Genomic DNA, 25,453 nt, shown 5'->3' on the forward strand with positions numbered 1-25,453 from the left:
CGTAGATTTACCTGTATGTTCCGTCAGTTACTCTTATAATCCAATTAGTAATATTGATCCAATGCATCCCCCCCTTGAAATTAGTATTCCTTATACGAGACAACATAGACTTGCGACTAATACTTCAAACGAGCGGTACAATTTTTATAAAGCCGATTATGATTCCATTAATGAGTACTTGAAGGGAATTGAATGGGATACGATATTGAACCGAGGTGATATAAATGAAATGGTTAAAGTATTCTACGAGATTTTACAGGTTGCTATCACAGATTATGTTCCCTTAAAAAAATTTAAAAGCAGTAGGTACCCTTCATGGATGAATCATAAAGTTGTAAAAAGAATTAAAGAAAAATACAAAATGCTAAAACGATTTAAAAAATATAATAATCCAATGGATGAAATAGAACTAAGAGTGCTTAGTGATCGCTGTGAGAAAATTACGCGTGATTCCTATAAAAATTTTAATGAAGACCTGGAAAAGAAAATTCAGAAAAATCCGAACGCATTTTGGACGTTCCTAAAGAGTAAACGTAGTAATTTTAACTCATATCCAGCTGCAATGAGTAACGGAATTAAAACCTCAACTAGCGGATTGGAAATTTGCAATATGTTCTCTAGTTATTTTGCTTCGGTATATGATGAATCAAATAGTTCTTGTAAGTTAGACTCATTATCTTATTTACGAAAGATTCTCTATCTGGACGTTAGTGAAAATCTTGCAGGCATAGAAATAAAACAGAATGACATCTATAAAAAGCTGAAAAGTCTCGATATTGCAAAAGGTGCGGGACCGGACAATGTACCACCGGCATTCATAAAAAATTGTGCATCAAGCTTAACTTCACCTTTATATCTTATTTTTAAAACCTCGCTTAATTCGGGTAGTTTTCCAGCTTTATGGAAACAAGCAAAAGTTGTTCCAATATATAAGAGTGAAGACGAGAAAGACATACACAATTACAGGCCAGGATTCTTTCGGTTTTTGCAAAGGTCTTTGAATCTTTAGTTTGTCCGACAATTCAAATGCATTTCAAACGTTTCATGTCTGAGCATCAACATGGATTTTTGCCAGGTAGGTCTACCACAACTAATTTGGTTAGTTTCACATCTTCATTATCAGAAGCTATTGACTCGCAGAAGCAGGTGGATACCATATATACCGAATTTAAAAAGGCATTTGATAAAGTTCCACATGGAGTACTCATTGGAAAATTATCATTATATGGGTTTTCAGGGCCAGTGCTGAAGTGGCTTTCATCATACTTACAAGACCGTTCGTTTTATGTAGTCATTAATGGATTTAGCTCTTCAACTAATCTGGTAACATCAGGTATACCACAAGGTTCACATCTTGGCCCAATTTTATTTAATATATTTGTGAACGACATTGTTTCTTGTTTTGAACACTGCACACCATATTTATATGCCGATGACTTAAATATAACGAGAACAATTTCTTCACCAAGTGATTCGATTCTATTACAGGACGATCTAAATAAACTTACCAATTGGTGTGAATCTAATGGCATGCAACTCAACTGCAGAAAATGTGTGCATATTAAATTTACTCGCAAAAATAATATTATTCCGACAAGGTATGAACTGTATGGTAATACTCTTAAAGAAGTTGAACTCATAAGGGACTTGGGTGTTATGCTTGATAGGAAATTGACTTATCTCTACCACATAGAAATTGTAATAAGCAAACCGTCAAAATTATAAGGTTTTATTATGCGACAAGGTCGAAATTTTAAAGATGCCAAAACAAAAATCTGTCTTTACAACAGCCTTGTCCGCAGTCATTTAGAGTATTGTAGCGTTGTTTGGCGCCCACATTATTCTACACACTATTTAAGACTGGAGCGTGTGCAGAAAAGGTTCATGTGGCATCTATCATACTCAGCGAATATTAACAAAACGGTGGTGTTCTATAAAAAAAGATTAGAACACTTTAACATGATGACTCTTGAACAAAGAAGAGAATTTTTTTACTTAAATTTTTTATATAAATTGCTAAGAAACAATTTAGACTGCCCCAGTTTACTACGTAAAATTAATTTCCGAGTACCACGCAGATATCCCCGAACTGCAATTACTCCGGTCGTGCCTCCATGCACTAGAACAGTCTTTGGCGCCAACTGCACTATCCGCTTGTGTAAAGTATATAATAAATTCAGTTCACTAATTGATATAAATATTGATACCCCTAACACTATTCGTAAATTAGTTATCAGCAATCTAGTCAGCCAGTTATGATTGTGATAGATTACTTTGCTCTGTTAGTTATAACATAGGTAATATATTTTAATTAAAGATTAGTGTATTTTATTTTATTGTATAATTTCTTAGCTTAGATTAAGATTTTTCTTATACTTAGTTGTATGTAATTAAAACGCTTATTATTTGTTTCTAACTATCTAACTACTTTTTTTTCACCGGTTTTAGTTTTTAACTCACTTTTAGATTTGTAATAATGTATCGATAAGCGAAATTAGCATGTAGTGTTTACCTTTAAATGATTTTGCATACCCTGCACATGTAATTTAAATTGTTAAGTGTTTAAAAAATATTTTTATGTAAAATCGCTGGAAGACCAATAAATAAATAAAAAAAAAAAAAAATTTACTGGATGGCCACCGGTCCTCGACACTAACCTATGCGAAACATAGCGGCACTAGGCCGCTACTTCACGCCGGTATTCTGTGCGAGTGTGGTAATTAACCCGGACGACCTGTGCTGACGTCAAAAGACGGCAGCGTGACTCTCCAACTTCTAAAAAGCCCTTAGTCGCCTCTTACGACACCCCCATGCCTGAGACTCCCCTATTCTTTTTACGCCCCGGGAAAAATACAGGGCAATTTATTTCCTGTATTAAAATGCTTGACTTTTTACAAGTATGCCACACATTTGAAGAATTGAATAAAATCTAAGTAAAAAAATAGGTGTAAAACTTAGAATATTAACGCTACAGAAGTAGCGTCGGTAACTTCATTACAAATAGAAAGGACAAGCGATGTACAACTAAGGCTGAGATAGAACGGGACAAAGCTATTGATCTTGCATCTCTATCGCGTAACCCATTTATTTGTTTGGCCCAATGTCAACTTTTGGGACAAATAAACAAAGATCTGTCATGTCATCAAGCTTGCGAATAGTGTTTTTGTGATTTTATTATTGTGAAACATATTTGGTGTGAGAATGAGATACGGATACCTTTCAACTTATAAACGTTAAGGCCATGGTTTGGTGTTGTGTGTCTGCTTGCCAAAGCCGAAATCGATTTAAAAGAATTGTTAAAAAACGTTTGTGTGGGAAAGGTTAATATAGCATACACGATTTTCTTAATCACACCACGGACTGGGAATAAAGCGAACACCCTCAGGCTCTTTAATTATAAATGTTTATTGTACGACATTACATTGTAATCCATATTTTATATTAAAAAAAAAAGCCCGCTGAGTTTCTTGCGCCCATTCTTCTCAGGTCTGAGGCAGTCTCTTTTGAATGGGTGGTAGATTTTGACGTTCAATAAGTGATTTTAAATCCTATTTTGAATAAAAATATTTGAATTTGAAGTGAAAGTAAAAATCCAGGAGTTAGCTTTGACACGTAAGTATCGCTTTTCATCCAACTTTTTTAATATAATTTGTAACAAGCGCGTATCAATTATCAAATAAATTTTACATGAAGTATTCTTTCCAAAAGTATTGATTTATGATCCATAGTCACCTATTTTCAGTAAATTAAAAAAAAACATAACATAAAACAGTGACAACTAAAATGTTGCCATAACATACATATAGTTTTACCCAAGTTCTAGGGTAACGATTTATTTTAAACTTTATTTTATTCAATCTTATTAGAATAACATACAGCAGGAATTTATTAATAGTATTAATAATTTACAACTGTATATTTGTTTGGAGTAAGGAAATTAGAACGACATTTGTTCTTTTTCCTGTGATTGATAAGAAAACATGATGTAAGGATGTTGGACAATGTGTAGTAAAATAATAAACAAAGTAATCTATTTCAGGTTTCCATTAGATCAAATACTAAAAAAACAATGGATAAAAGCAACACGACAAACAGATTCATGGGAACCAAATAAACATGCAAGAATTTCTTCAGTCCACTTTGATGCGACACAAATAATAAAAAAAACATAAACAAACGGCTTATTAAAAGTGCAGTTCAAATTTATTTATGTAAGTGAATAAATTTCCCGCTCTCACCTCTGGCCTCATCACGTCGCACAAGTGCGACTCAAGCACATCTTACCTATAACTATGTATGTAGTTACAAATCTACCTTGGCTGACACCGACTCCAAAAATAACAATAATTGTAACTACATCATAGAGTCGTAATAATTTCATTGACTTTTAGGTAGTCTAATATTTATCATTTCATTTTACTTAGAAGAACTCTAAAAATAATATAATATTATTAATTTGTAGAAGAAAACGCAATTATTTTTTGCATATTATAATGTTTTGAAAAAGCTTTTTGAAGTCGGTTGTGTCTTTTTAGATTTTTGGTGAATCTGAAGTACACCAACTAATTTGTCTGAATAATATGTGAAGACCTTATATGAGACAGCTGTTTTAATGAAACCAACGAAGCCGGGGAGATACGCCTATCTCAATAGAGGAAATCTACCACGAGGACAATTTCAAGAGACTTATGAAGAGCGCAAAGAGAGAAACGTTGCGTCATGGTGCGATGCAGCAGCGAACGTCAGCGTATTGCAATATGATTACAGACAGTTAGAAATTCTGCCATAGATAAGAGTAAAGTAAGTAAGCCGTTAGGGCTTACATTAATCATCATATTCCACCACGATAATTACTTGAGCATAAAGACGGTTCGGTAGATGACTCAAATATCCTGATTGATAATAAAAAAATTGGCTGATTATCATTAATTTCCCTCTAAGTATTGAGGAGTTCTGTTACTTTGTGATGGATCCCATAATGACAACTTAATCAATCTCTCGTCAAACTACGTTGGCGTGATATTCAATAATTCGTCCATTTGCACACACACAAATATAAAAAGAAATACCGTCGAATTGATAACCTCCTCCTTTTAGAAGTCGATTAATAATGCGGTTAGTAATAATAATAATTCGTACTATAAATATGTACCAGCGCTGGTTTTTATGAATGGTCTATCATCACAGGCAGGATTATTGTCGCCTATATAAGCATGGTAATGTGGTGGTTAACCTATCCTGGCCAGGCTGCCCTCGTCGAAATCACTACCCCATATGAAGACTACCTTATGAAAGCTGAGAAAGACAAGTTCAGCAAGTACTTTGAGGTGGCTATCGAGATGACCGACGAGACGTTGATTCGACCATCATAGCCCGGATAGTCCTTACGGCGGTCTTATAGCGAATAGCCTCTATCAATATATCAAAAGGTTCTCGCTAAGTTGGCTAAAAGATCAAATATCCTCAATCTGCGGCCCTGCCACAGATGGCTCAGCCCTTGGGTATGACTCCGCTGCTTGCGGCACTCCAAGTTTATGATATATTTTTTGTATCTACATAGTTTATATAGATATTTTAAAAACTTAGATTTATGACATAAAATAAATATGTGAATAGAAAAAACAAATAACACAATATATTTCCTGATCATTATTAGAGTTTTTACTGAAGTATATTTTAATAGTCTAACTGATTTTATGAAATTATAATGTCAATTATGTTTAATTCATTTACATTCCAAATCGTCTGTTGAGTATGTGATATTATGATATCAATTTAATTCCGTGAGGGGTAATTTTAGTGATAATAATAATATGACAACACCTAAGACTGCTCCTGTCAAAAGTATTGCTATCTAAAAGGGGCACGCAGGGACTACTTCTACAGTGTCAATATTCTAAGGTTTAAACGATATACAGGGGGTCCCAAAGTTATGGGACATGAAGGGAAAGTACCTTAAATATCGAAGATAGGCTATTTTACTGAAAGAAGACTTTATGTTATTTTTAAAAATTAGTAATTCTGCATTCAAAGATTTTCTAAATATTACTTGCCTCGTCTGGGAATCGAACCGACTTAAATGTAAAAAAAAACACCCCTACTCTAATGATGCCAATCGAAAGAATGGCCAAAAAGTAATAACTCTTCTTAAGTAACATAGTATTTTAAAAGAAAGGAACAACGTAAAATGAATGTTTTCCTACTTGGATTGGTACCAATGGACCGATTATCGGCTGGCCAGATCCCCGGACCTTACACCGATTTCTTCTTTTGGGGATATGCGAAAGATATGCTAAACAAGACAATGCATTCAATCTGAGACATATCTCGAAAGCTATTTATTTCAGGTGCTTAGGACTAGGGTGAAATAAAAACAAATACAAGAAAACCATTAGCTTTAATTTAAACCAGGCACATACTTAATCGGTATCAAAACAAGTTTCGTCCATTAAAAAAAACAATGCATTGTCATTTTGTTTTAATTTATTTTCCAAAATATTCACAAATATTAAATAAAATAATCATATACCTATACCGCCATTACCAGTCCGAAGCGATTATTAGAAAATCATGGGATACCGCAGTAAACAACAAAATATTCATACAAATACATCAACGACGTTAATCAAATGCCGAAAACGAATCTCTTGAGGTCTAGTATGGTCTATATGCAGTGGCGTGCTATCATATAGGCAATTAGGCAGTGCCTACCTCGTTATGAACCTAAATAAATATAGCACTTGAGTTAAAGTTAATTTACTACCTACAGTAGGCAGTCTACAGATTGCATATACGAAGCAAGCAGCGATTCATACAACTCATGTCATACTGTCGGACTAAAGCGCAACTACGACTATTTAGATCTACAGTGCCTACCTTGCTAGAAAACCATTGCACGCCCCTGTCTATATGCGGCTGGTTTGTTTACTCTCCATCAGGTAGACTTTTCGCGCCCCTTTGCCCCCTCTAACAATAAATATCTATTTTGCTTCTTTCGATAAAGGCTCAAATTGCCCTGTGCTTCCGAGGGGTATAAAAAGAACAGGCAAGTCCCAGGCCCAGGGGTGTCGTAAGAGAGGACTTAGCCAGGCATTTACCAGTGGGAGGCTCCTTTGCACAGGATGCCGGCTAGATTATGTGTACCACAACGGCGCCTTCTCGGCCTGAAGCAGTAATATGGAAGCTGGCCGTAGTAGCTAGTGAAAATACTGGACAAATGAGACTTAACATCTTATTACTCAAGGTGACGAGCGCAACTGTAGTGCCGCACATAATTTTTAATGGGCAGGGGGTATCAATTACCATCAGCTGAACGCCCTGCACGTCTTGTCTTCTTCTTACATTTATTCCGATATCGTTAAAAGTACATCGTGTCACCATAGAATTAATAATCTTCAACAACTTTCTCAATCAGGTAATAATTAATAACGTAGCGATTAATTGGCGGCGGTGATCACTTAACATCAAGTGACGTACGCTCGTTTTTCCTCCACTTCCATAAAAAAAATAGATTTAAGGCAAATCTTATCCCGTTTGATAAAATAACTCAATTGCAATTCCAAGAACTTTTTAATATATTAAAAAAATCTATTCCTTTTATTATTGCACACCATAACTTTAGAACGTAAGTTCCATTATATCACATAACTAAGGTTAAGCAATAAATATTAATACTTTTACTACGCGTTTTTTTAATCTAAAATTGTTCAGTGCCAACACTGCCCCTTGTAGTGTGCATTATTTACAAGATTGGTAGACAGCTACCAATTATGATTTTACAATTATTTTCAACAACGAGTTGTCTTTTTTCGGCATAAAGAATTCTCCTTTTCATTTCTCATACTCGGAAAGTAATGTTGTTTTGATCTGATTATTGGGTGTAAAATGCTGTTTCCCTCCATAGAGAAAGAAAAACTCGTACAAATAACTTCCCACCTAAGGGCCGGAATGAATTTTAAAAATAGAATTGATGTCCGCTGTGAAGAGTTTTATGTAAAGCAAAACTAATTAAAAAAAACACTGCGGCCATGTGACTTTCTAAACAGCCAGCTCAAACATCGTTGAGCGGAAAAAGCCGCGATAATTACGCGGTGAGATTCAATCTCACATTTAAAATTTAAAAAGTCGACATAAATTGCCCTAATTTGACAATTAATTTTAAATAGGTACTACTAATATTATTATATATTATCAATAAATAGTTTAGATAAACAGCTTCTTTTATTTTCCTCATATTCGAAATGAAAAGTAGAGTGTTTAACACGGGTAAAATAATCAATTCCTACTCGGACTATAGTACGCTCGGGCGTCTTAACACCTCGGAAATTGATTCTTTCGACCCTTGGTTAACAATGTACTATTCCATAGCACCTCTATACACTTCTACTTTCTCTTTGTGGGAACCACAGTGACGAAATTTTCAGTCATGAAACATTGTGCTAGAAGTATTGGTTTCAACGGCGCGATTATGGCATTCCTAAGCCACTATTTCTTGTTCTCTATTCAAAAGGGTCAACTAACGGCCATTCCCAATATTCAGTCTATCTCCGGTTACGGCCTACTTGAGATAAAAAATCGCAACTATCGTTGAATGTTCTTATCGACGGTAACTCATCTTATCCGTAGACGCTGTCTATCAATGGTACGACGTATATCTTACCAGGGATAGAAGTTTGTTTGGAAATTGCAACAGTGAACTGGCGATAAGAATGGCTTATCGGGTATATTGGGACAGCTTCAGATTTTTGACAGCTAATTACTGACAGTAGAAGGTAGTAATTTATCTCTGTCTGTAAATAGTATATTGGAGACGGCCGTAAAACACAATCACCGATTTATAGACAGCATTGTGAAGCGGTTATCTACTTGTGGAAGGAACTCTAAAAGAAAAAATATAAGTGAGCCCATTTGAAGCCACAAAAGATCAGCTCCAATTTATTTAGAAACGATCTTTTATCTTAATTGTAAATATATAAAATAGTTATATTATATAATTTACTTTAATTGTATTATTTGATACCCCCCCTCGGTTGTTTAATGTCCTTGGACAACAGCATCGTAGGAATCGTTAACATTCTACACTTGGTGAACAATGTACCAGAACAATGACACTTTAAATTGCTTATCCAAAAAAAAGAGATTGCTTTTTTATTAATATTTGTTATTATAGTTGATTCAGTGATATGTATCGTATTCTACAGATTAGACCGTACTCCTAGGACATGCTTGTTCCTAAGACGAAAGCTACCCTGCAAATAAAATATACAGAGAATAAATAAAACACGTTTTCACAGAGAGACCAAGTGGTGGTGTTGGAAGAAGAAAGACTTATTAGTCTGATAGATATTGATAAGCATTTGGACAAGAAAGACGAGTATGAAAGTACTCTTCCATAAACGAGCTTATATCAAACAATTAGTGAGAGCAAATAAGTTAGAGATAGAGTAAGAAATTTTGATTCAGATTCAAAGAGTTCATTGTGAACTCTTATAAGCATTTACATTATTATAAGCAGACACATTATGTGGATGAGAATATGGTAAAAAGAAAAGAAAAAAACTTTGGCAAAGGAGAAAAAACTTGACAAAAGAGAAAAAACTTTGGCAAAGGAGAAAAAACTTGACAAAAGAGAAAAAACTTTGGCAAAGGAGAAAAAACTTTGGCAAAAGAGTAAAACCTTTGGCAAAAGAGAAAAAACTTTGACAAAAGAGAAGAAACCTTGGCAAAAGAGATTAATACCTTAGGAAAAAGAGGAACATAGAATATGGAAAATGCTTCTATACAAAACCGTATTCAATAAGATATTAAAATGCAATCTAATCACAACACATACAAATATTATTTGAACCAATGTTTATTTGGACCCGTTCAAATCCTGGAAAATGCTTTCATACAAAACCGTATTCAATAAGATATTAAAATGCAATCTAATCACAACACATACAAATATTATTTGAACCAATGTTTATTTGGACCCGTTCAAATCCTCAGGAGATTATGTCTAAACAATTCAACCACTAAGCTAAACATCTTAATATATACATTAACCTTGGTATGTTTGATAGACTATAATGTGACAAAAATAAGAACCGATGAAAACTATCCCAAGAGAACAGCAAAATATTGATAAATTTAGTTGGATCCGCAATTTTATTCAAAATTCCCTAGTTCCTCGGCTTGCTGTACTCAATTCCTGCCACCGATAAGATTCCTAATTAATGCACTTTCATTTATAAGCATTGTATCTTAAATTATGGATATATGGATACAGGATTTTTTTAAATTTATCGAAGTAAATTCATTATTTTATTTTTCTTTGTTTTTAGCATTAGTTTTTTAGTTTAGTAATGTTGAGCAATTTATATATGTAAATAGTAACACTTATTAATGTTTATATTATTTGTATATGTTATGTATGTAGTTGGTAAGCCTTAATAAATAAATAGAACCCAGTTAGTTTCCAGTACAAAAAAAAACATACATACAATCTACTAACTACGGTCAAATTTTCTGGTAATTAAAATTAAACATTATTTAATTAGCTTTATTTGTTAAGGAATCCCTACGATAGACGGATAGGAGAAAACTCAGAAACCTAATTCAAGAATTATGAGCGTACCGAAGATTGAGATTTGGCATGGTGATATGCAGAAAGAAAGTTGAAACGGTATAAACTATATTAAATAATAATTAATTAATTGGTTATTCGGTTCGTCGAGTAATTTCTCTGGTGTTACAACAGATGGGTGGCGGTGATCACTTATCGTCTAGTGACGCGTACCGTCCTCTTCCTTTATAATACCAGTGGGAGGCTCCTTTGCACAGGATGCCGGCTAGATTATGGGTACCACAACGGCGCCTATTTCAGTCGTGAAGTAGTAATGTCTAAAGGCGCCGTAGCTAGTGAAATCACTGGGCAAATGAGACGTCTTATGTCTCAAGGTGACCAGCGCATATGTAGTACCGCTTAGAATTTTTGTGTTTTTAAATAATCCTGCGCATTGTAATGGGCATTGCGTATCAATTACCATCAGCTGAACATCCAGCTCGTATAGTCCCTTTTTCATCAGCCGGAAGACGTCCACTGCTGGACAAAGGCCTCCCCCAAAGATTTCCACGACCATCGGTCCTGCTCTGCCCTCATCCAACGTATTCCGGCCATCGTGACCAGATCGCCGGTCAAGTCACCTAGTCCCTTGATGTCATAAAAAAAAATATGGTTACCTGGAAGGACAATGAGAATCCTCTCCGCTTGGCCTCCGCCTCTACCTCTCGCGCCACACCCTCCTGCACCGTCCCGCTCACGTCTATGTACTGGCACTCGCTGTTGGCGTAGTGAGCCGTCACACATTTGCGATAGTTCTGAAATTTTTGAAGTGAAAACCTCTTTGAAATGAAAACTTTGAATTTCGATAATTAACCTAAATCTGTATCGAAATCATCCATCGAATGTAATTATAAAACAAGACACAACAGCGCACACGTGTTGCAATGAGGTGGAGCGTCACTGGCAGCGGGACTGGTGGTCGAGTGAGTGAGACACCATACTGATATATAGTAATAAGTGGTGGTGCGACCAGTAACATTCTGTGCACGCGTCCGAGCTGGTCACGCCACCAAACGGACACCAGATGAGTAACTGAGCTGTAAACATTTTGTTGGTAGCGGCGACTGGTTGCGCCGGTGGTGTCCCGGAGCAATGTAGCCCTTAACATGCAGTAGAACGTCTCGGACTTACGTCACTTGCTCCGATATAATAATCAAGTAAAGAACAAAACAACGTACCTTGCTAACATTAGGCCCAGAGCCATGAATTATAAGAGGATGGAAGAACACGGTATCTCCGGGGCTCATTTCCAGATGAGAAAATTGACTCTCGTCGTAAGCAGTCTGCTCCAAAATCCCATGGTACAGTTTATTGGCGCCCTGAAAACACAGTCTTTTTTTATGAAAATTAGGGACGAGACGAGCAGGACGCTCAGCTGATGGTAATTGATACGCCCCACCCAGTACAATGCAGTGCCGCTCAGGATTCTTGAAAAACCCAAAAGTTCTGAGCGGCACTACAGTTGCGCTCGTCACCTTCAGACATAAGTTGTTAAGTCTCATTTGCCCAGTAATTTCACTAGCTACGGCGCCCTTCAGACCGAAAAACAGTAATGTTACACATAACTGCTTCACGGCAGAAATAGGCGCCGTTGTGGTACCCATAAACTAGCCGGCTTCCTGTGCAAAGGAGCCTCCCACTGGTTGGCAAGTTGGTCTCACGGAGGACAAACGAGCGTACGGGTCACCTCGTGTTAAGTAATCACCGCCGCCCACATTCTCTTGCAACACCAGAGGAATCACAGGAGCGTTGCCGGCCTTTAAGGAAGGTGTACGCGCTTTGGTGGATACAACTGTTTGCTTTGCGAATAAATAGGTATTTGGCGATTTTGTGTGAAAATTCAATCTGTTGTATAAATTTACTTGACTTTTACCTTTGATAATTGGCTTGCGTTTAGCAGAATAGAATGTTGAGTATTTGAGGTCCAAAGTCTTTTGACTTTGGACCTCAAATACTATATAGTTATGGTTTTGTTTTTGACTTTTAGTATATTTTTGTGGATGTGTTCAATATCTTTGCTACAAATCCGAAAAGTGAACTGGTTCCTTTTTAACCGACTTCAAAAAAGGAAGAGGTTCTCAATTCGTCGGTATGTTCTTTTTTTTAAATTAGAAATATCGGATAAGTTTTGTTCGGGGTGTTAACAGTATTTTTTTTTATTTGTGGACGGGTTCCTTTCTGCTAAGCGCTAGCCAATTTACTGTTGGTTTCGTATTTAATAGAAAATCCGTACCTGTAGATGTCCATGCGGGTAAAGGACGTTCCGTTTGTGTGAGCGCGGCAACACGAAGAGGCAGCCGTTGTCTCTGGTCACATTATCAATGGCCGTCCATGCCCCGATTATCTTGTCTGCTGGACGGAATGGGAAGTAGAACAGGTCCTGGAAACAAACATTATTTTATTAGTATTTATATAAGAAAAGTAGGTGGCGCAAAAGGCGAGGGCCATTGTCTCTCGTGCAAAAGGCAATAGTTCAATATATTTTCGATTTTCAAATTCAATTAAGTAGGGTTTAATGAATGCACTTACGGTGAAGGAAAACCAGCACACACTTGCGGTGAAATAGAAAGGTTGTGTGTGAAAACAAGAAAGCTATGGGGGTTAACCCAGGGTATTTTCATACAAAATAGGCATATAGTAAACGTCATATTGAAGACAATAGCTCACCAATACCTTTAAGTTCAAACTATATACATATAAAAGCTATTCTCATCAAATTTCATACCTACAAATACTTTGTAGCTACAAATACTTTGGACCTACAAATACTTTGTACCTACAAATACTCTGTACTTACAAATACTTTGTACCTACAAATACTTTATACCTACAAATACTTTATGCCTACAAATACTCTGTACCTACAAATACTCTGTACCTACAAATACTTTGTACCTACAAATACTTTGTACCTACAAATACTTTGTACCTACAAATACTTTGTACCTACAAATACTTTGTACCTACAAATACTTTGTACCTACAAATACTTTGTACCTACAAATATTTTGTACCTACAAATACTTTGTACCTACAAATACTTTGTACCTACAAATACTTTGTACCTACAAATACTTTGTACCTACGAATATTTTGTATCTACAAATATTGCGTGCGGCCATTATTTGTATAAAGTGGTTGGTTGTGTAAAAAATTGAAGTCGACTTGATTTTAAGTGATCACCGCCGCCGATAATCTCCCGCAACACTTACCCCCTTATTCATAATAGTCTGCTAACTTAAAGCATTGCTAATTCTCACTCTGTCTTCTTCTATTGACCTAAGTCAGAATGAGAAAAAACACTCCTAAGCAGCTGTTTAAAGTTAAGACAAACACTTTCTAAAATATAAAAACAAGCGCGAAACCATCCCGCAAACTTTGAACCGCGTTGGTGTTTTTGCTGCAATGACTTACGACGGATAGATTACGTCAAACTGAATATATAATGCTTACTTAATAATGAATAACACAGCCTCGTCAATAACAAATTGCGCTAGATTACACAAAAACATCTATTTTATTAATTATTCTAATGGAGTAATGAACATCAATTATAAATCTTTATTATTCTGAAGTATATATACCTATAAAACCTTATTATGAGTATAGTTAGTATGTGTTCGAATTAAAAAAGCTAGTACTGCCTCACGGATATTCATTTTAGCAGTCACAAGCACTCTCATATTGACAATTCTATTAAATTTCTAGCTGTGGAATGAGCTTCCTTGACATGGTGAAACAGGTGACTTAGAAAACACCTAACACGTACGTAATTTCATGAAGGTCAATTGAGTAATTAAGGTGTGAAAGAATAATAACTCTCATTCGCATCCAAATTAAAATCGGTCCACTCATTTTTTAATACAAGGGATTACATCGTTAAAAAGAAAAGTAAAACAGAGCAAGCGAGTGTTAAGAAAGCAGGTGAGAATATCATTTATAAAGATGGTGAATTATGAAGGACCGAGTAATGGTCCTTGGGGAACCCCACTGGGAATGCTTACCCAGCTACAGCAGCTTATAATTTCTGATTACCACAGCTTGTGACCTTCGGTCAATATAAGATGCAAACCCCCAACAATGCCGAAAAGTTGAATTTTTGATAAAAGAGTTTTATTATGGTCTATTCGGTCAAAGGCTTTGGTATAATCACATTTTATGTGAGGGAAACGGAAATACACCTAAGTTTTACCACCTTTGTGCCGTTGCAATTAGTTATAGCTGCTTTTACGAAGGCTAAACCTAGTTCTAACCAATCATAGTAGGATATCTCTAAGTTTAAACGAGGTGTAGCCTTTGGCTAGTAGGTGTATATATGTATAAAGCCAACATAATTTATCGACCAACAAGACCGTAAGGGGGTCGAGAAATCAAGTCATAACAAACATTTTCATATTATTTTCCCGTAAAACTTCAAACCCGAAGATATAGGTATGTACATTTAATGAGTATTCTAAACAATAGCACAACTAAAGATCTTTATAATTAACCGTCTAATTGATAAGTCATTTGATAATATTACTTTGCAAAGTCAACGGGGTAAACAATTCAAGTTGAATAAAACTTATTAACCTCTTAGCTATTAGAGAGACATGTACACTAATTTTTATTATAAAAATATATATTTAAAGTCACCTGATGCGGCGGATGGATGCCGGTTCCTGGCGGTTTGTTGATGATCATACTGTTGACGACGGTGATATCCTTGCCAATGAGTTGCGACAGGACGTGAAGCAGTTTGGGGTGCTCCGTGTAGGTCATGAACACTTCGTCGTAGTGGACCTCTGAGATCTACAACATTAAAACGTTATAATTATTTCAATCAGTATACAGTACGTTTCTAGGGCAGTTGGAAGTACAGTCAACGAAACGAAAGTATTATGTTACACCCGATATAATACAATATCTATCGCTCTCCATACATTTTTTTTCGCTAAACAGCGCGTTATACTACGGGGTAAGCTGAGCGGTAGGGAACTGAAATTTTCTCAAAATTAATTCCTTTATAATTTTTTTGATGTCATTTGTGTTAGAAATGACCTGAAATACCACCGCTTCGGAAACAAATAGCGCTCTGAGAGAGAAGAAACCGCGCAAGAAACCGTCCTAGCATTATTTTTTGCGCTCTTTTAACCCTGATAGACAAGTTTGCGCTACCAATTAAAACAACTCCATTTATCGTATCACCGCTCTTGGATGATACTTCTATTAGTACCTCGTCTATTATGGAATACTGGGTCTCGAAATCTGGAAGTACGCAAGCCGGCTTTGCATCAATGAAGCGAGACAATATAAGGCCGGCCCATAGACTAGCGCATAATTAGCCCGGTCAGATATAGATTATTACTCTCATTTTTTGGTCTGGTGCATTCCAGTATCAGTTTAAAACATTTGATTGAGGGCAATAGAGAAATCCTCGATGTGTCGGGATTGTATCCTGTAGCTACTCTGTGTACAGCCCAATCGCTGGCATTGCGTAGAGACGTCGCTTAGTTGTATGTCTTCAACCTGAACCACGAAATCCATCTTTGCACACAGGCCAAAAAACTCTAATAATATAATCTATAAATCTAAATATCTCTTCCACGTACAACAAAGTATAGAATGAGTTTCAATAAAGTATATTGTTTTATTAAAAGCTGTTGTTTTCTTTTCCAGGGTTCCGTACTCAAAGTGAACCCAAATTATTACTCTACTGCCTGTACATCCTTCCTTCTGTCTGTCTGTTTATCCTAAACCGCAAGAATAATACAGATGAAATTTAAACAGGGAGCATAATATAACAAATGCAAGCAAATAAAAAATGTGTCTCTTACAAAGCAAAATACGTATTGTTATATCGTGCATTCCCGACTCGCACTTGGCCAGTATTTTAAACAATTTGAAATAAGAATAACATTGTTATTATTAATATTCTACAATATTTTTTGTTGTTACCGCTCAGACGACCTCAGAATATATACGTTAAACAGGTTTCATTGTCACGGCTTTGCTTCCGAACTTAATGTAAGCAAAAAACATATAAATACCTATAGTAGATATTAAATATGTTTTGTTAATAAATTTAAATTAGTAACTATTTATATAAAAATAGCGATACAATTTCAGGAAGAGCTGTAAATTGACGTTTTTTTAAGAGAAAAGTTACGAGAAACTTTAAAAGGTAAGAGCAAGGGGGAAGACCTGGCAGTTAGCATGGATATGGCGAAGGCCTTTGATCGTGTATGGCACAAGGCGCTCCTCTCAAAACTTCCATCATTTGGGCTTCCCGAGAGCTTATGCAAGTAGACCTCCAGCTTCCTCAATGGGCGCAGCATATAGGTCTTTGTCGACGGTTCTTGCTGTTCAAGCCCGTGAACGCTGGAGTGCCCCAAGGTTGTGTGCTATCTCCTACACTGTTTCTTCTGCGTGCGTGTCCGAAGTAGTCGTTGAACTATTTCCACTGTCATTTACGCACTAGATCCGGCTTCCGTCATCCGATTTCTTTCCGTCAACCGTTACAAATAGTTCTACAACCACACTGGACCGTTTTTCCACGGGAAAGCGCTCTTAAAATTTCAAACTTTCGAGTAAAAATGAAGAAATACGTAATGGCGAGTCAGATTGATTCAGCTCAAAAATAATAGGCATTAACAGTACTAGGTTGGACTTTTTCTTTGTATTTTTATTATATAATATTATGTTGTGATAAATATTTATAATTTATTACTCAGCACCGCGACGTGTAGCGTCAAACGGGAGCTACTGAATATCAGTGCTGTGACCAATTGTCACACGTAGTAGTGTCACCTGAGTAGCATCCCTTTTGATACACACTGCCACACAGCTACTATATTATAATATCTTGGTAAAGTTATTTATTTATTCTTTGTAAAATATGTTCTAGGTTAGTTTTAGTTATAATTTTTCTTTTTTTTATTCTTATTTTTGTAGCAATGTAATGTTTCATGTGTGTGTCAAATAAAAGATATTATTATTATTATTAAAATACATTCGCTTTCCAATTCTATCTTGCGCTATCTCTATTAGAATTGTTCTTCTCTTGCACGCTGGTATATTCAAAGTCTATGATCGAGACGGTATTATGATACGATAAGGGAGTCGAGAGTGTCTTGATACGCATAGCGACACAACACGACGTTCTCAACACACTCACGAGGGGGAATAAAAAGCGGCAAAGTGCGAGTCGGCCTCGCGCACGAAGGGTTCCGTAGCAGCAAACAGCATAATATAAAAGTTCTTGTAGTTCGTTGTAACTTTGCTCAATATTTTAATAATAGTTTTTTTTTAATTTAGTTATTGATAAGAAAACATTATAATCAGGTACCAAAATGATGGAATTTAGATCTAACTATATGCGAGCCCTTGTGACAAGCTAATATTTATATTCTACCAGTGGACCCGACAGACGTTGTTCTGTAGATAATAAAAAAAATACTGCATTACAGGAATTTGCCAATAATATTTCAAAACATCAAGAATTATTTCGTAAAAATGTTGTTATAATGAAATTGTTTCACAGCGGAACTGTCAAACCGTGCGTCAATAAATTCTCTCATAGAAAATATATCCATACAAAACAAATTATGCAAATAAAATTAATTATGGGTCCTAAATCCAAATAAAAAATATCCTATCTCTCAAGTTGGACTAAACTGCACTCCATGAAGTAATCGCCATTTAAATCCGTTCATTAGTCTAGGAGTCCATCACGGACAAACAACGTGTCACGTAATTTATATATATTAAGATATAAATTAAGCCGACAAACAACGTCATAAAATTGTTTTTCATGCATGTCTGATTGCCTTTAAGTAGAAACGCAATTATCATTTTTTTAAGTATGTTGTAATTATAGTTTAATGTATGTTGTAGTATCTGTAGGTAATCTTAAATAAATAAATATATATTCCAGTTTGACAAGAAATAATTCAATAATATTATCGATTTGTGTGCCTCCTCGCGTAGTTCGACAAGGTGGTAATAACGTCCCGTATCTAGCGTACTGCATGAATGACCTCCTTCTTCCTTGTGCGGTGATTCCTCTGGTGTTGCAAGAGAATGTGGGCAGCGGTGATCACTTACACCAGGTGACCCGTACGCTCGTTTGTCCTCTTATTTTTTATTGGAAAGGATATACTTCAATGATAGTGATTGGTGAGTTTGGTTAGGTTCGGATTACGCAATCCATGACAAAGTAACGGAACACTGTCTGTAATCAAATTGCAAAGTACCTACGTTCTTTGCTGCATTAAAAAATTTAGTATATTTTATTTACACATATTTAGAAAAATTGTTAGTTAGAGTGTACTTCAAATTCACTAAAAATCATATTATAAAAAAAAATTAACAAAAAAACAACCGCCTTCAAAAACACTATTCCAAATCAATAGATATAATGTGCACTAAACAGTATAAAAATAATTGCGTATTTTTATACAATCTAATTAATTTAGCTTATTCTAGTTACGATTATTGTAATTTTTGGAGTCGGTGTCATCCAAGATAGGTTTGTTACTACATAAATAGTTATAGGTGAGATGTGCTTGAGTCGTGAGGAGGCGAGAGCGGGTTGCGACGGAAGGACACCAAAATAAAAAACGGAAAATAACAATAATCGTAACTTCAATTAGATTGTATAAAAATACGCAATTATTTTTATACTTTTTAGTGCACATTATATCTATCGTTTTGGAATTGTTTTTGAAGGCGGTTGTTTTTTTTATTAAAAATTTTTTTTTGTGAAAATCTTAATGCGGTTCACAGAATGCATCTACTTACCAAGTTTCAACAGTATAGTTCTTATAGCTTCGGAAAAAAGTGGCAGTTACATACGGACGGACAGACAGACAGACATTACGAATTCATAAGTGTTCCGTTTTTTGCCATTTGGTAACGGAACCCTACAAATACGACACCCAGCAAAAGCGGTAAAAAATATTTACGTTATATTTATAATAATAATTGAGGAGGTTTATCCATATTATTTTCTTGAGTAAAACTGTATTATATCTATATATATAAAAATTAATTGCTGTTCGTTAGTCTCGCTAAAACTCGATAGCGGCTGGACCAATTTGGCTAACTTTGGTCTTGAATTATTTGTGGAAGTCCAGAGAATGTTTAAAAGGTTAATAAATAGGAAAATGCTGCTAAATTAAATAAAAACAACAAATTTGTTTTTACTTTGATGTGTCCATACATAATTTATATGAGAGAATTTATTGACGCACGGTTTGACAGTTCTGCTGTGAAACAATTTCATGACGACAGCAGGGTGCATATTTTACGAAGTAATTTTTGATATTATGATATATTATTGACAAATTCATATAAAAACATTATTTTATTTATTATAATATACAGAACAACGTCTGTCGGGTCAGCTAGTTATAAATAAAAGGCATCATGCACTTCCTCGTGTGAGGCTGGCCACTTTTAATTGCCTCTCGCTCCTGCAACTTCTTCGGCAAAGGATAATTATTGTAATAATAATAAAGATAGTAATATATTGAGTAAAACCTTGATGACGATTTTATTTTTAAATGCTAAGAGCATTAAGAACGCAAATTACGCTGCGTCCATTTTTTATGTCATCTTATAATATATAAGTACTTTAATATTTATTACTAAATATGATTATACTAGAAAACTTCCTTATTGTTACGTCAAAGCTTACGTCTTAAGAAGTGAATTTACGTCAATAATATAAAAAAATTACATGTGGATTTTAGATAGTATAGTTGAGCAAAAAATCATTTATATATTATAATACTATAACACTATTATAAACGCGAAAGTTTGGAAGATTGTATGTTTCTTACTCACGTTACAACTACTGAATGCATTTTGATGAAGCTTTACAATAATATAGGTTATACATCAGAATAGCACATATGCGATAATCATATTGTTTGTTATGTTTTAAAGTGATAATCGTCAGTTCTGGAATTAATTACAATAAAGTTACTGTAAAGATATTTTTTTATGGATTAGGAGGACAAACGAGCCGCCCACACTCTCTTGCAACACCAGAGGAATCACAAGAGCGTTGCCGGCCTTTAAGGAAGGTGCACGCGCTTTTTTTGAAGGTACCCATGTCGTATCGTCCCGGAAACAACGCACAAGGAAGCTCATTCCACAGCTTCGTAGTACGAGGAAGAAAGCTCCTTGAAAACCGCACTGTGGAGGACCGCCACACATCCAGATGGTGGGGATGATATCCTAACTTGTGGCGTGTTGTATTGTGTGAATTATCCAAAATATAAGGATATGTGTCAAGTAAATAGGAAAATATCTGCCATCTGCTGCTCCGATGTTTCACACCAAAAATACTTCCATTTCAATTTTGATTTTCTTACCTTATTAATAGCATCTTCACCCTTGAGCCCTTTTTCTACAAGGGCACGCTCCCGCACAATGGTTGAGCTGCCTGTCTCCACAAGACCATTGCACATCTGCATAAAGCGACGCCTAAAATGAAACCCTTAATTTTATGTCAGTCACAAACAATCACAGTTGTCACTTGGTTGAAGTTAAATACGACCCGTTAGAAAGATGAGTCAGTTGACCCAGTTTTTCTCTACGCCGCAGATAGTTGAGCCGTACGGGAAAGTGAGAAGAAACGGATAAAGATGTCGTGCTGGAAAAAAAAAGGGTAGACAGAGGACTCCGTACCAACCTGCCTATTCTCCGCTGTACCATTTTGTATTCTAACAATTGTTCGAACACGTTATGCTCGTGGAGGTGTCCAGTGAACGACTTGTAGTGCAGGAAAGTTTTGAGGCCACACAAGCACGAACGAGAACGTCTATGAGATGTCCTGACCAAATAAAACAGTGTAGTGTACGAAGCGAAACTAGTATGCAAGGATCGTAGCAAGTGGAAAGAAGTGGTCTCTGCCTACCCCTACAGGAAAGAGGCGTGATTTTATGTATGTATGTATGTAGGCCGGACTAATATACGAATGTACAAGCGGTACGCTACGAGTGGAGAATTGTCTATCGAGCCACAGCCTCAAAATAACCACCACCCACGTTGGTGTCATCAAGAGAGTACGACTATGAATTCAAATTCCACTACCGGACTTCACGACAAAATGCAAAATACCTTGGCATCAGATTGGCGTCTGGTATTCCACAACCATGCGTTTTGCAAGAAATTCTTGCCTTGCACAGACACTTTGTGGAATCAATTACCGGCGCCTGTTTTCCCGAACCGATACGACTTAGGGACCTTCAAGGAAAGAGCATACTCCCACCTTAAAGGCCGGCAACGCATCTCTAGACACCTGTTGTTGCGGATGTCCATGGGCGGTTGGTACTACCACCTTAAAGGCCGGCAACGCATTTCTAGACACCTGTTGTTGCGGATGTCCATGGGCGGTTCATACTCCCACCTTAAAGGCCGGCAACGCATCTCTAGACACCTGTTGTTGCGGATGTCTATTTTCGGTTGCCTCACCACTACCGTCCCCTGAGTCTCCTCTTATATATAAAAAAATTGTAAATGGTCGAGGGAAGCGATGCTGGTCCGAGAGTCATACCTAGTCGTGAATGGACGCTACTTATTATAATTATTTTTTCATATCTGAAGTTCAGATCATCACAAATAAATAAAAAGAAAACTTATTTTGCAGTTGATGGACTAAAACAAATATTCCATTCCGAATGCCTAGCAATGAAAATATTAAAGAAGGTAAATCAGTGTAGGTACTAATTTAAACTATCTCAACCATCTGGAAACCGGCAGAAACTTGAACGTTAAAAAAAGTCAACTGTGTGAATTAACCACATCAATCTTTTAGATTAAAATAAGTTTGATTAAACAATGGACAATTTAATTTAAATAATTTAATTGCATACCAACTTTGATTAAAGGAGCTTATCTTGGGTAAAATAATAATTACTTTTTGAATATGAAAACCTAAAATATGATGCAATTATTTTGAGCCTTCTTATATTTTAATAGTTTATAGATTAAAATAGTGATGAGACTTGTCTATATCCTTATTCATCATCATCATCACCAGCCGGAAGATGTCCACTGCTGGACAAAGGCATCCCCCAAAGATTTCCATAACGATTGGTCCTGAGCTGCTCTCATCCAATGTATTCTTGCGATCTTGACCAGATCATCATTCTCGTCTTCCCATATGTGGTCCCCATTTTCTTGTTTTTGTTTTTACTGCTCCACCGACCATTTGTCCGTCAAACTATGTGCACTGCCTGCTGCCACTTCAGTTTCATAATAATTTGGACTATGCTGGTGACTTTGGTTCTCCTACGGATCTCCTCATTTCTGATTCGATCTCGCAGGGAAACTCTGAGCATAGAAATCTAGTTATATCCTAATTACTTACTTGTAATTATATAATGATGCAAAATCTATTAGATCTTTAATAACAAGAAAGCCATTGTCTTGATAGAAGCGATGTTGCTCTTCAGATAATACATATCTCTCTGCTAAGTCCACTGATACCCTGTTTACAAAATATAAAATTAAACTATACTTGTTATAAATATTTTCAAGATATTTAGAGGGAATGTTTGCAATGCAGACATATTGGCGTATGTTAGTCTGTGTGCCCCTGAGAGATATGTGGAGTGGAGAAGCTAGCTGCCACTGCTGGACGTGAAGTATGGGTGTACCAACTTGCTTAGGCAGGCGCCACTGATGCGCACACTACAATAGATATTTTTTGTTGCTCTCTGAGTGAGCTCACAAAGATGGCAATGTGGATTAGTAATTGACGTTTGAGTATTTTTGTTGCATATATTATAATTGAAATGATTTGTAAATTTAATTGAGAATAAGAACTTGTAATACCATTCTGTTTTAAATAGCAACCTCAGAGTTTCTTGCTTGTTCTTCTCTAAGGAAATCTGCCTTTTGAATGGGCTATATGAAAAAATGACATATTTCAAGTGTAATGCAATTTACCTATGAGATAAAATATATCTTTGATTTGATTTTGATCATAAGTTACCGATATGATAGCTGTTAACAAGAAGTTTAATAATTATCATGTTAAGTAATTTATTTTTAAGAATAATTGTTCTTCTCCTTCTTCATATGGGCGCTTTCCGCAACTCGACGTCATATGCACCTATTTTGCGTGCAAGAATAATTGTTAATAGGTAGAAGATAGATCAGTGTACAATGTCACATTAGGACTCCCCTTTGACATACATTATGGTATAATAATAAATAAATAGAATGTGCTTAAACAACCATTTCTTTATCAATATTTTGTACACTATGGATAACAGCACAATTATATAGTTTGATTGGGGTGAGTTTTTATTCAATGTTGAATTTAAAAGTCAAAGTCCTGACAAATGGACGCAAGAAACTTATAAGCCCAAGCAATGTTTTTTTTTTATTTATTTATTTTTTTTTAATTAAAGTTAGTAACTAACATTAGATACACTATTAATCTTATACTAATCATTAATCAATTATTCTATATTTTAACAATACAAATTTAATACGAACAGATGAAAGATAAACATAAAACATAATATTATAGCTGTGAAGACATTATATGAATGTTATCACAAGAAATAAGTGTAAGACGAAAGTATTTATAGTTTTACATAAGTAGTGTTTCTAATAGTTAGTTAACTTGTGGCACCATGAATTATAAAATCAGGAACAATTCATATTTTACTAATTAAATAGATAATTAATAGTCATGCCAACTTATCTCAGGCTGTTTTCCAACATTTTTATTCAAAAAGACTTACATTATCTAATATGCAAGGAACAGACTTAAACATGAAGGAGCAAAATTTCCAATCCATAAATCACATATTATTTTAAATTTATACACACTTTACATATGTCTGAGAAATCATAACTTTGCAATTTTGTAAAATAAATGCTATATTGATAAAGATGTTTAGATATTTGAGTTACTTACGGGTTTGGAAGAAGTTTTTTGATATTAGATTTTGAGAATGCCACTTCCATTGTTTATATGATGATACGCAAACTTATGGACCTTTAGGAAAATTCCAGTATTATTATTATATTCTTTTTATTTACAAGGTACTTAATAATTGTATTAAATCGTTGGACTACACCTATAATTTAACACACAGATATAAGACTGCTAATCACCAACCACCCAATTGAAATAACATATAAATATGTCCAATTCAGTATTTTATTCGCTTTAATTACAAAATACTAGTATGTACACACTTAGGTAAAAAAAACTTTGAACGCTTTGAAGTTTGAAGTTTGAACTTGAACTTAACTTGAAGAAGTTTGACTTTGAATTTGATCTGTCTGCTGTCATCTGGCCTTTCATGGATCTGGCCATTGACAAATGGAAATGACATATGACAGTCGAAACTTCGAAAGTTTGATTTTTTTTTTTTTTGGAGTTTATGGCCTGGTATCTAGACCTTTAGGCCAAGTCTTGGGTATTTTTATTAGGTATATTATAATTTCCCAACTGTATTTTTGATGAATTTATATAGAGGCACGTAATAGGATCTATTTTTCAACATATCACTCAGGCGGCGGGAGGGATCTTGCACTGTCAATTGATTTTGCACTATTTCACTAATTTCACTGACAAGAATCAATCTGTCAAACGAAAAGCACTCACATTTAAATATGAAATGTTCGATATCACCAACAGAATTATTGCAGAAGGTGCAGTAGCTACTCTCCACTATGCCCAACCGAGCCAGGTGGGCCGGGACGGTGGAGTGACCAAAACGCAGTCTGTTTATAGTCGTAATAAAGTCCCGATTGGCCATTTTCAATTTGTTATACCATGGTGCCACAGGTAAGTTTGCTTGAATATTTCCATACCATTTACCCTTCTGTTCT

General features: G+C 35.5%; 1 protein-coding gene across 3 annotated transcripts in view; it reads right to left on the bottom strand.

Annotated features, from left to right (window-relative positions):
• LOC126968419 (phytanoyl-CoA dioxygenase, peroxisomal-like) overlaps positions 1–24,835 on the bottom strand; it is a 34,681-nt gene extending 9,846 nt beyond the window's left edge. The window contains exons 1-8 of one of the 3 annotated variants that reach the window (XM_050813445.1): positions 24,694–24,832; positions 24,531–24,611; positions 22,968–23,087; positions 20,968–21,079; positions 15,242–15,397; positions 12,840–12,986; positions 11,785–11,925; positions 11,224–11,361 (exon numbers count right to left, since the gene is read on the bottom strand). In XM_050813445.1, the coding sequence (XP_050669402.1) occupies positions 11,224–11,361; positions 11,785–11,925; positions 12,840–12,986; positions 15,242–15,397; positions 20,968–21,079; positions 22,968–23,087; positions 24,531–24,580 (864 nt within the window). In that variant the 5' untranslated portion in view covers positions 24,581–24,611; positions 24,694–24,832. Of the gene's footprint in view, positions 1–6,416; positions 9,249–11,223; positions 11,362–11,784; positions 11,926–12,839; positions 12,987–15,241; positions 15,398–20,967; positions 21,080–22,967; positions 23,088–24,530 lie in introns of those variants that run through there. The other 2 variants (XM_050813446.1, XM_050813444.1) reach the window with 2 other exon arrangements.
• Positions 24,836–25,453: the final 618 nt, after the last annotated feature.

The sequence above is a fragment of the Leptidea sinapis genome, chromosome 15 (genome assembly GCF_905404315.1).
Source record: "Leptidea sinapis chromosome 15, ilLepSina1.1, whole genome shotgun sequence".
NCBI classification, from domain to species: Eukaryota; Metazoa; Arthropoda; class Insecta; order Lepidoptera; family Pieridae; genus Leptidea; species Leptidea sinapis.